Raw genomic sequence first — 12,352 nt, forward strand, 5'->3', positions numbered from 1 at the left:
TACGGCATGCTTTCCTTCATCAGACGGTGTATTGAGTACAAGAGTTGGCAGGTCATGATACAGTGGTATAGGACTTTGGTTTGGCCACATTAGGAATACTGCGTACAGTTCTGCTCGCCACATTACCAAAAGGATGTGGATGCTTTGGAAAGGGTGCAGAGGAGGTTCACCAGAATGTTGCTTGGTATGGAAGGCACTAGCTATGAAGAAAGGTTGAATAGATTAGGATTATTTTCATTAGAAAGATGGAGGTTGAGGGGGGTACCTGATTGAGAGGTATAGACAGGGTGGATAGCAAGGAGCTTTTTCCCAGAGTGGGGGACTCAATTACTATGGGTCACGAGTTCAAAGTGAAATGGGAAAGGTTTAGGGTATATATTTGTGGAAAGTTCATTGCACAGAGGGTGGTAAGTGCCTGGAACATGTTGCCAGTGAAGGTGGTAGAGGCAGGAATGATAGTGTCACTTAAGATGTGTCTAGACAGATACATGAAGGGGCAGGGAGCAAAAGGATACATATCCTTTGAAAATAGGCAACAAGTTTAGATAGAGGATCTGGATCGGTGTAGGCTTGGAGGGCCAGCTATTACTGTGCTGTAATTTTCTTTGTTCTTTGAAATTTGCAACAGATGCCGACAGGATAGTTAAGCTGTTCAGCACACTTGCCTTCATTGCTGAGACCTTTGAGAATAGGAATTGGGATGTCATGTTGAGGATGTACAGGACATTGGTGAGGCTTGTTCTGGAGGACTGTGTACAGTTCTGGTTGCCTTGCTATAGGAAGGACTTCATGAAATTGGAGAGGGTTCAGAAAGGATTTACCAGGACTGGAAGGCTGGAGTTATAAAGGTGGGCTGGATTGGCTGAGAAATGCTTCACTGGAGAAGAGGAGGTTGAGGAGGGACCTTTCAGAGTTTTATAAAAACATGAGGGGCATAGAGAAGTTAGATGACAACAGTCTTCCCCCTAAGGTGGGGGAGTTCAAAACTAGGGGTTATAGTTTTAAGGTAAGAGGAGAAAGGACATGAGAGGCAACAGTTTTTTATGTATGGAATGAACTGCCAAAGGAACTGGATGCAAGTACAATCACAACGTTTAAACGTCATTTTAATAATTACATAGGAAAGGATTGGAGAGATATGGGACAAACACGGGAAAGTGGGACTATTTTGGTATGGGAACACGGTTGACATGGACTAGATGGACTAAAGGGTCCATTTCCATGCTCTATGACTCTGTACAGCAGACTGAAAAGCCTCGGGTATTGTATGATTCTATTATTTCTGTTTTCTTTTTACCAGGCGTATATGCAAGGTGATTGATGAAGCAGTTTTAAAACACAATGTTATCTTTGTGTCCAGTGCTGGTAACAATGGGCCCTGTCTCTCCACTGTTGGCTGTCCAGGAGGTACTTCCACCAATATCATTGGTAAGTGTGGGATTAGTCCACTGAAGTGGTGAAGAAGTGCACACAGCTGCTATATTAATAAACCTCACTGTGTTGAAACAGTTCCTGAGGCTGGTGTAAACGCGGTGATGATGTTTCCCTTGGCTGGGGAACCTAGACCTAGCCTGTGAATCCGCCCTGCAGCCATGAACGGGACTCCCGAAGGCTGTGTTTCCTGCCTGCTACCAGGTTTCGATCATGTCCTCAGGCAGTTTTTTTTAACACGGAGTGTGGTTCATGTGTGGAATAAATTCCCAAAGAAAGTGGAGGATGGGAGTACAGATACAATGTTTAAAAGACATTTGGATAAGTACATGAATAGGAATTGTTTGGAGGGATGTGAGCCGAGCACAAGCGGGTGGAATTGATTTAATTTGGGATTATGGTCAGCATGGTCAGGTTGGACCGCAGGGCTTTTTCTCTGCTGTGTGACTGGAGAAGAATTTAAAAGGGAAGGATCCATCATTATCACTCACATTGGCAGCAGCAATATTGATTGAGCTAGAAAGGGGGTTGTGATGAAAGATTTTGAACAGTTCAGACCTAAAGTAAAAAGCAGAACCACCAAAGTAATAATCTCCAAATGACTGGCAAACTGGAGTATGGTCAATAATGTCAATGAGTTAAATATGTGGCTCAAAGATTGGCGTAGGTGAAACAGGATTCAGTTCATGGGATAAAAGCAAATTACTGCGGATGCTGGAATTCGAAACCAAAAAAGAGAAAATGCTGGAAAATCTCAGCAAGTCTTGCAGCATCTGTAAGGAGAGGAAAGAGCTGACGTTTCGAGTCTAAGCTTTGTCAAAGCTGCGAGAACAGCAGTTGGAAAAATGTTGTATATCGTGCAAGTACCTGTAATCCTGGAGGCTGCATGCAGGGTGGAATTTGAGTTGAAATCCACTTGGAGTAAGTCGGAGGCGAAGACAGTCACTGAGGAAGGAAATATGGCTGTGGAAGCAAGTCTTAGTAAATACCTTGTCTAACACTGAGAGAGAAACGGAAAGCAGTGAAGGGTGGACAGGGGGAGAGAGAGACAAACGAAAATCCTGTCAGAGAGAAGAGCAATACTTCTTCAGGGTAGGCATTCCTGGAAGCGAGGTGGCAGTGAGTTAAACACTGGATAAAAGCAAATTACTACGGATGCTGGAATCTGAAACCAAAAGAGAAAATGCTGGAAAATCTCTCAGCAAGTCTTGCAGTATCTGTAAGGAGAGAAAAGAGCTGATGTTTCGAATCTAACTGACCCTTTGTCAAAGCTTTGACAAAGGGTCAGTTAGACTTGAAACGTCAGCTCTCATCTCTCCTTTCAGATGTTGCAAGACTTGTTCAGATTTTCCAGTATTTTCTCTTTTTTGGTTTCAGTTCATGGGATGTTGGCGCTGGTATTGGGGCTGAAGAGAACTGTTCTGGTGTACACTGTGCTGGGGCCAGTATCGTGAATATAATAATAGGGTTGAAGAGACACCTTTAGATTAATGGGAGAGTGGAAGGGTTTGGGAGAGGTGAAGTGTAAACTTACAAAGCAGGAGCATATGGCAGATTGCAGGGCAGCAATAATAACCAGAGTGGCACAGGAAGGGACAAAGTATATAAATGTTTAAGATAAAGATAGTAAACCGGGTGAAAACGGGGAAAAAGTTGACAAATTAGTAACTCTTTAACGCAATAGGCAAGGTAAATGGACTGTTGACCTTTATTTCAAAGGGGAATATTAAAATAGGAAGGTGATAGCTGTAACACTGAAGTGTTTTGGTTCCTTATCTCAGAAAAGGTAATGAAGGCAAATATTGAACATTGGAGGCAGTCAGAGAAGATTCACTCAGTTGATCCCAGGTATGGAAAGACTGTCTTATGTGGAGAGGTTGAGTAGATTGGGCTTCGACTCTTTGCAACTTAGAAAAAGGAGGTGACTTTATTGAAACAAGGTTCTGAAGTGATTTGACAAGGTAGATGCAGAGAGGTTATTTCCCCTTGTGGGAGAGTCTAGGAGCAGAAGGTATAATCTCAGAGTAAGGGGTCACATATGTAAGACAGAAATCAGAAGAAGCTCTTCTCTCATAGAGTGGTGAGTTGATAAAACTCTTTACTGTGCAGAGCTGCTGAGGCAGGGTTCAGACTGAAACAGATTTGTAATCAGGAAGGGAGTCATGGGAAAAGAAAGTGGAGTTGAGGATGATCAGAACAGCCATGAATGGTGTGAATGATGAAGCTCACTCAGTGGGCTGAAAAGGTTTGATTCTTCAGAATTCCCTGCCTCAGAAATTTGTGTATATTCAGGCGTTGACCGTGTTCAAGAAGGGAATCAATAGATTTTTTGCACTGTAAGGGAATTAAGTGTGAGAAGATCAACTGAGATTGAATTGAATGTTAGCATATTGAAGGAACAGCTGGCCTTGACCTTGCTGTTTACGTTCCTAGCCAGTTAAAATTGATAGCTTGCAAAGCAATCACACCTTTAAAGCTCTGTTGCAACCATAAATTGCTCACCTTTGTTTGTTTCTTTAAACAATTACATAGCTCCTTTTGGACACTCCTCACACTCCTTTAATATTAGGCTTTGCCTTGTCACCTGCTGTACAAGTAGCAGCTTTTAGTCTCGATAGTACTGATCGTTTAAGCACTAGATTATCATAAAAGCCCATCAGGCTCTCAAATGTTCTTCTGGACTTGAGATCTGCAGCTCTGAGCCAATCTGGCCTATTTCGGACTCTCAACAATGTGACTGAATCCTAATTAGTCTCTGAAATGGCTGAGCAAGCCACTCAATTATTGGTCCATTCAGCTCCAAAGCTTGTTGCAGACTCAGTCCAAACCAAGACAAAAGAACTGAACTCGAGTTGAGATGAGGCTGTCTTTGACATCAAGACAGCTTTTGACTGGGTGTGGCATCAAGGAAGTCCTAGCAATTCAGCAGTAATTTGCATTGAGGGGAAAGCTCTCCACTAGTTGAAGTCATACCTAGCACAAAGGAAAGTAGAAGGAAGTTTGTGTGTGTAGTAGGCCAATCATCTCTGCTCCAGAGCGTTGCTACAAGGGTTTCTCTGGTAGCATCCTAGGCCCAGCTGCTTCCTCAATGACCTTCCCTCCATCAAAAGATCAAAAGTGAAGATGTTTGTTGATGCTGACACGATCTGCAGCATTATTCACGATTGTTCTTAATACTGAAGCATTTTGTGCCACATCAGCAACGTTCATACTGCTAAGTAGCTAGTAATACATGCCATACATGGGTGCAATGTGGAATGTAGAACACTTCAGTGCAGTACAGGCCCTTCAGCCCTCAATGTTGCACCATCCTATGAAACCAATCTGAAGCCCATCTAATCTACACTATTCCATTCTCATCCATGCGCCTATCCAATGACCATTTAAATGCCCTTAAAGTTGGCTAGTCTACAACTGTTGCAGGCAGTGCGTTCCACGACCCTACTACTCTCTGAGTAAAGAAACTACCTCTGTATGTCTATCATCCCTCAATTTAAAGCTATGCCCCCTTCTGCTATCCATCACCATCTTCGGAAAAAGGCTCTGACTGTTCACCCGATCTCACCCTCTTATTTGTCTCAATTAAGTCATCTCTCAGCCTTCTTCTCTCTAACAAAAACAACCTCAAGTCCCTCAACCTTTCCTCATCAGACCTTCCTTTCATACCCGGACCCTTTCCAAAGCTTCCACATCCTTCCTATAATGCTGTGACCAGAACTGTACACAATACTCCAAGTGCGGCCGCACCAGAGTTTTGTACAGCTGCAGCATGACTTTGTGGTTCTGAAACTTGATCCCTCTATTAATAAAAGCTAATACACTGTATGCCTTCTTAACAACCCTGTCAACCTGGGTGGCAACTGTCAGGGATATATGTACATGGACAACGAGAACTCTCTGCTCATCTACACTACCAAGAATGTTACCATTCGCCAGTACTCTGCATTCCTGTTACTCCTTCCAAGTGAATCACCTCACACTTTTTTCTGTATTAAACACAATTGGCCACCTTTCAGCACAGCACTGCGGCTTATCTATGTCCCTCTGTAATCTACAATACCCTTCAGCATTATCCACAACTATACTGACCTTCTTGTCATCCTCAAATGTACTAACCCATCCTTCTACGCCCTCAAACAGGTCATTTATAAAAATGACAAACAGCAGTGCACCCAAATCAGATCCTTGCGGTATAACCCAAGTAACTGACTTCCAGGGTGAACATTTCCCAGCAACCACTCCCCTCTGTCTTCTTTCAGCAAGCCAATTTCTGATCCAAACCGCTAAATCGCCCTCAGCCCCATGCCTCCATGTTTTGTGCAGTAGCCCATGATGGGGAGCCTTATCTAACGCCTTACTGAATTCCATATGCACAACATCAACGGCTTTACCCTCATCCACCTGTTTGGTCACCTTCTCAAAGAACTCCACTCGGGAGATCCAGTGTGATTTGTAATAAGGAGAAAAGCTATGTTTATGTAATTGTAGTGCGTTTAAACATAGTAAAACATCCTGAAGTGCTACATAACAGCAATATTAAATAAACATCGTCACAGATTCATGCAAGGAGATTTTTGAAACCGAAAGCTTGGTCAAAACATTTTGTTCTCAGGAAAGTCTGAGAATGATAGAAGAAGGAATTGAAAATTTTGGGGCCAGGCAGCTGAAGGCACTGACAGAACAAGTGGAGAAATTTAAAATCTGATTGAACAGAAGGATGCATTAGATGAATGCAGAGATCTTGGAGGGTTACACAGTTGCTGAAGGTTACAGAGATAGGATTATGGCCATGAGAAAAAGTGAGAATTTTAAATAAAAATCAGAATATGCTGGAGAAACCCAGCAGGTCTGGCAGCAGCTATATAGAGAAAAACAGAGTTAATGTTTCAAATCTAATTTGATTCTTCTTTGGAATTCAGTTTCTGCAGCCGGACTGGATGAGAAGCGGAGAATTTTAAATTTAAGCCTGTGATTTTTTTCAAATGGTCAAGTCTGTTGTATATCTGCTGTTTTACATTGTTAAGAATATCACAGGCACCAGTGACCATAACTTGTTGCATTATTAGGTGTTGGTGCGTATGTCAGTCCAGATATGATGGTTGCAGAGTACTCAATGCGGGAGAAGTTGCCACCTAATCAGTACACCTGGTCGTCGAGGGGACCTTGGTAAGTGTCTGTGAACCAGTTATCCTTCCATCCTTTGTTATTCTGCGGCTGTAATAAAGGCATGAGCTGAAAGCAAAATAAAGGGGCAGTTACTGCAATGTGGGATGTTTTTCCAAAGCAGAGAATCTAAGTGGCAATGTTACTGGACCAGTGACTCAGAGGCCAAAGCTAACACTGTCAGGATGATAAAAAGCAAATTACTGTAAATGCTGGAAATCTGAAATAAGAACAAAGTACCCGGGGAAACTGAGCAGGATCTAGCAGCTTCTGTGGAGAGAGTAACAGAGTTAATGCCTTGAAGCTGCTATGGCTCCTCTTCAGAACAAATTGCTGGTGGGACAGGAGTTCCAATTCCATCATGGCAATTTATGAAATCTGAATTCAGTTAAAATCTGGAATTGAAATTGGGTTCAGTTATGGTGACAATGAAGTCTTGGACAATTGTTATTTTTTAAAAAAGCATATACTTCACTAATGTCCCTAAGAGAAGGAAATCCGCCATCAATAACCAGTCTGACCCATATGTGCTACAGCAATGTGCTTGATTTGTAGCTTCCTTCTGAAATGGTCGAGCAAGACAATAGCTGCAGGACATTTCTGGATGGGTAACAAATGTTGGACTTGCCATCAAAGTCTGTATGTCTTTAAAGAAAACAAACAAATACTTACTTTGGTTCTGTGACAATTATTACCTTGACCTGACAAAAGCCCTTCGATTAAAAAATGAGGTCTGCAGATGCTGGAGATCACAGCTGCAAATGTGTTGCTGGTCAAAGCACAGCAGGCCAGGCAGCATCTCAGGAATAGAGAATTCGACATTTCGAGCATAAGCCCTTCATCATGGCTTTTTTGAAATTTTCAATTGACCCTGAGTGCCAGCAGTTTTTTGTGAGTGGGGTGTGGGGAAAGAATGTCCCAGTTTGAATTAGCTTTATTGTCACATGTACTCAGGTGAACACAATGAAAAGTTTACAAGTTGTCACATTACTGTGCCATTTTGGGTATAAAGGTATCCAAGGTATTCTGAAGAACAAATCCTGAAGGGGAAAAGAAACTAGAAAAATGAATGAAGTAGTCCAGCATTACACACTGTGTTAGGTTCGTTCTTGTGCTACCCCTAATTAGCTCAAATTTTTGTGGTATGTGTTCCCTTGTTTTGAATTTCCCCACCAGATCTTGCCTGCTTTAATCATTTTAAATACTTCAGTTGGTTCCTGTGTGAGTAATGTCACCACACGGACTACAAGAAAGTTCAGCATTGCTATCTCAAGGACAGCTTGGGTTAGGCAATAAATGCTGGCTTTGTCAATGATTCCCACATCCATCATCAATGCCCTTCAACTCTCAAAGTAGATTTAAATTTAAACTACCACTTAATCAATTCCAACAGCGCATATATTCAACAGTCTGTGTAAACAAAAGCAGGAAAAGAAATGTAGAGAAATGATAGAGAAATATGGTTGGATTAAACAGCTAGTTCTTGCTGCATGCCTGTCTTCTCCTACATTGTAAATTTATTGAATGTTGAAATATAATTTGCAGTGATGTGCTGAGGATCTGTTTGAGCAAAGCAATTTGATATTGTCGCAGGACAATTCTGATGTAACCATGTTTTATTGAGAATATGCATACAGAAAATGGACGGAGCACATATTGACATCCGTGATTTCCCCACCTGACGTTATCAGATTTGGGTTCAGAAAAGGTTTACCAAAATGCTGTTGGGTTTGGAACATTTGGGTTATAAAGATAGGCTGGGACTTCTTTCACTGGACCACAGCAGGTTGAGGGATGACATTATAGAGGTTTATAAAATCATGACGGGCATAGATAGGGTGAATAGCAAAGGTCAACACTAGGGGGCATGTTTTTAATGTGAGAGGAGACAGATTTAAAAAGGATCTGTGGGGCAACTTATTCACATAGAGGGTGGTTCGTATGTTGAATGGACTGCCAGCAGAAGTGGTAGATACAGGTAGTTACAGCATTTAAAAGACATTTGGATAGGTACATGGATAGTAAAGGTTTAGAGGGATATGGGCCAAATGCAGGCAGTTGGGACTAGTTTAGTTTTGGAAACTTGGTCGGTGTGGACAGGTTGGACCGAAGAGTCTATTTCTGCCATTTCTGACTCTTAAGACTCCCCAGAACATTACAGCACAGTACAGGCCCTTCGGCCCTCATTGTTCTACTGACCTCTGGAACCAATCTGAAGCCCATCTAACCCACACTATTCCATTCTTGTCCATATGCCTATCCAATGACCATTTTAAATGCCTTAAAAATTGGTGTCTACTACTGTTGGAGGCAGTGCATTCCACGCTCCTACTATTCTGAGTAAAGAAACTACCTCTGCCATCTGTCCTATATCTATCACCCCTCAATTTAAAGCTATGTCCCCTCGTGCGAGCTATCGCCATCCAAGGAAAAAGGCTCTCCTTGTCCAACCTATCTAACCCTCTAATTTTCTTATATGTCTTTATTAAGTCACCTCTCACCTTCTCTCTAATGAAAACAGCCTCAAGTCCCTCAGCCTTTCCTCGTAAGACCTTCCTCCATACCAGGCAACATCCTGGTAAATGTCCTCTGAACCCTTTCCAAAGCTTCCATATCCTTCCTATAATGCTGTGACCAGAACTGTACACAATACTCCAAGTGTGACTTCACCAGAGTTTTGTACAGCTGCAGCATGACCTCGTGGTTCTGAAACTCAATTCCTCTACCAATAAAAGCTAACACACTGTATGCCTTCCTAACAACTCTGTCAACCTGGGTGGCAACTTGCAGGGATCTATGTACATGGACATCGAGATCTCTCTGCTCATCTCCACTGCCAAGAATTTTACCATGAGCCCTGCATTCCTGTTAGTCCTTCCAAAGTGAATTGCTTCACACTTTTCTATATTAGACTCCATTTACCACCTCTCATCCCAGTTCTGCAGCTTATCTATGTCTCTCTGTAATCTACAACATCCTTTCTCATTATTCACAACTCCACCGACCTTAATGTCATCTGCAAATTTACTAACCCATCCTTCGATGCCCCCATCTAGGTCATTTATCATAATGACACCTGCAGTGGACCCAAAACAGATCCTTGCAGTTAACCACTAGTAACTGAACTTCAGGATAAACATTTCTCATCAACCACCACCCTCTGCCTCCTTTCAGTTAGCCAATTTCTAATTCAAACCACTAAATCATCCTCAATCCCATGCCTCCGTATTTTGTGCAATGGCCTACCATAGGGAACCTTATCAAACGCCTTCCTAAAATCCATGTACACCACATCAACTGCATTACTCTAATCCACCTGTTGGTCACCTTCTCAAAGAACTCAATATAGTTTGTGATGCATGACCTACCCTTCACAAAACAATCTGTGTTCACTGGGGGAGACACAAGCAATCTCCCTGAGGTAACAGTGGCTGAAGGACCTGAACTAAAGGGAATTTATATTTGCCAGGAATTGATGTTGGAGAGACTGTTGGGTCTGAAGGTTGATAAGTCCCCGGGGCCTGATGGTCTACATCCCAGGGTACTGAAGGAGGTGGCTCGAGAAATCGTGGATGCGTTGGTGATTATTTTCCAGTGTTCAATAGATTCGGGATCAGTTCTTGCAGATTGGAGGGTGGCTAATGTTGTATCACTTTTTAAGAAAGGTGGGAGAGAGAAAGCAGGAAATTATAGACCAGTTAGTCTGACCTCAGTAGTGGGAAAGATGCTGGAGTCTATTATAAAGGATGAAATTACGACACATCTGGATATTAGTAACAGGATAGGTCAGAGTCAGCATGGATTTATGAAGGGGAAATCATGCTTGACTAATCTTCTGGAATTTTTTGAGGATGTAACTCTGAAGATGGACGAGGGAGATCCAGTAGATGTAGTGTACCTAGACTTTCAGAAAGCTTCTGATAAAGTCCCACATAAGAGGTTAGTGAGCAAAATTAGGGTGCATGGTATTGGGGGCAAAGTACTAACTTGGATTGAAAGTTGGTTGGCTGACAGGAAACAAAGAGTAGTGATAAACGGCTCCATTTCGGAATGGCAGGCAGTGACCAGTGGGACCACAGCTTTTTACAATATATATTAATGATATAGAATATGGCATTAGTAATAACATTAGCAAATTTGCTGATGATACTAAGCTGGGTGGCAGGGTGAAATGTGAGGAGGATGTTAGGAGATTACAGGGTGATCTGGACAGGTTAGATGAGTGGTCAGATGCATGGCAGATGCAGTTTAATGTGGATGAATGTATGGTTATCCACTTTGGCAAGAACAGGAAGGTAGATTACTACCTCAATGGAATCAATTTAGGTAAAGGGTCAGTACAAAGAGATCTGGGTGTTCTTGTACACCAGTCAATGAAGGTAAACATGCAGGTACAGCAGGTAGTGAAGAAGGCTAATAGCATGCTGGCCTTCATAACAAGAGGGATTGAGTATAGAAGCAAAGAGGTTCTTCTGCAGCTGTACAGGGCCCTGGTTAGACCTCACCTGGAGTGCAGTTCTGGTCTCCAAATTTGAAGAAAGACATTCTGGCTATTGAGGGAGTGCAACGTCGGTTCACAAGGTCAATTCCTGGAATGGCGGGACTATCTTACGCTGATAGCCTGGAGCTTGTACACCCTTGAGTTTAGAAGACTGAGAGGGAATCTGATTGAGACATATAAGATTATGAAAGGATTGGACACTCTGGAGGCAGGAAACATGTTTCCGCTGATGGGTGAGTACTGAACCAGAGGACACAGCTTAAAAATACGGGGTAGACCATTTAGTACAGAGATGAGGAGAAACTTCTTCACCCAGAGAGTGGTGGCTGTGTGGAATGCTCTGCCCCAGAGCAATGGAGGCCCAGTCTCTGGATTCATTTAAGAAAGCGTTGGATAGAGCTCTCAAGGATAGTGGAATCAAGGGTTATGGAGATAAGGCAGGAACAGGATACTGATTAAGGATGATCAGCCATGATCATATTGAATGGTGATGCAGGCTCGAAGGGCAGAATGGCCTACTCCTGCACATATTGTCTATTGTCGACTATCCCTAATCAAGTTATTCCTTTCCAGAGTATTATAAATCCTATTTCTTATAAACTTTTCCAACACTTTATCCACAACCAAAGTAAGACTCATTGGTCTATAATTACCAGGGTTGTCTCTACTCCCCTTCTTGAACAAGGGGACAACATTTGCTATCCTCCAGTCTTCTGGCACTATTCCTCCAGACAATGACGACATAAAGATCAAAGCCAAAGGCTCTGCAATCTCCTTCCTAGCTTCTCAGAGAATCCTAGGATAAAACCCATCTAGCCCGGGGGGGCTTTTCTATTTTTACACTTTCCAGAATTGCTAACAACCTCTCCTTGTAAACCTCAATCCTGTCCAGTCTAGTAGCCTGTATCTCAGTATTCTCTTCAACAACGTTGTCTTTTTCCAGTATGAATACTGAGGAAAAATATTCAATTAGTGCTTCCCCTATCTCCTGTGACTCCATGCACAGCTTCCCACTACTGACCTTGATTGGTCTAATCTTATTATAGTCATTCTTTTATTCCTGATATACCTATAGAAAGTGTAAGGTTTTCCTTGAGCCTATCTGCAAATGACTTCTCATGTCCCTTCCTGGCTCTTCTTAGCTCTCTCTTTAGGTCTTTCCTGGCTAACTTGTAACTCTCAAGCACCCTAACTGAGCCATCACATCTCATCCTAACGTAAGTCATCTTCTTCCTCTTGACAAGAGATTCAACTTCT

General features: G+C 42.4%; 1 protein-coding gene across 1 annotated transcript in view; it reads left to right on the forward strand.

Moving 5' to 3' along the window:
- LOC132820352 (tripeptidyl-peptidase 2-like) overlaps window positions 1-12,352 on the forward strand; it is a 123,123-nt gene that overhangs the window by 40,082 nt on the left and 70,689 nt on the right. Inside the window, exons 9-10 of the mRNA XM_060832395.1 lie at window positions 1,301-1,428; window positions 6,498-6,597. Coding sequence (XP_060688378.1) covers window positions 1,301-1,428; window positions 6,498-6,597 — 228 coding nt within the window. The remainder of the gene's footprint in view (window positions 1-1,300; window positions 1,429-6,497; window positions 6,598-12,352) is intronic.

Source organism: Hemiscyllium ocellatum, chromosome 11 (assembly GCF_020745735.1).
Source record: "Hemiscyllium ocellatum isolate sHemOce1 chromosome 11, sHemOce1.pat.X.cur, whole genome shotgun sequence".
Classification (NCBI taxonomy): Eukaryota; Metazoa; Chordata; class Chondrichthyes; order Orectolobiformes; family Hemiscylliidae; genus Hemiscyllium; species Hemiscyllium ocellatum.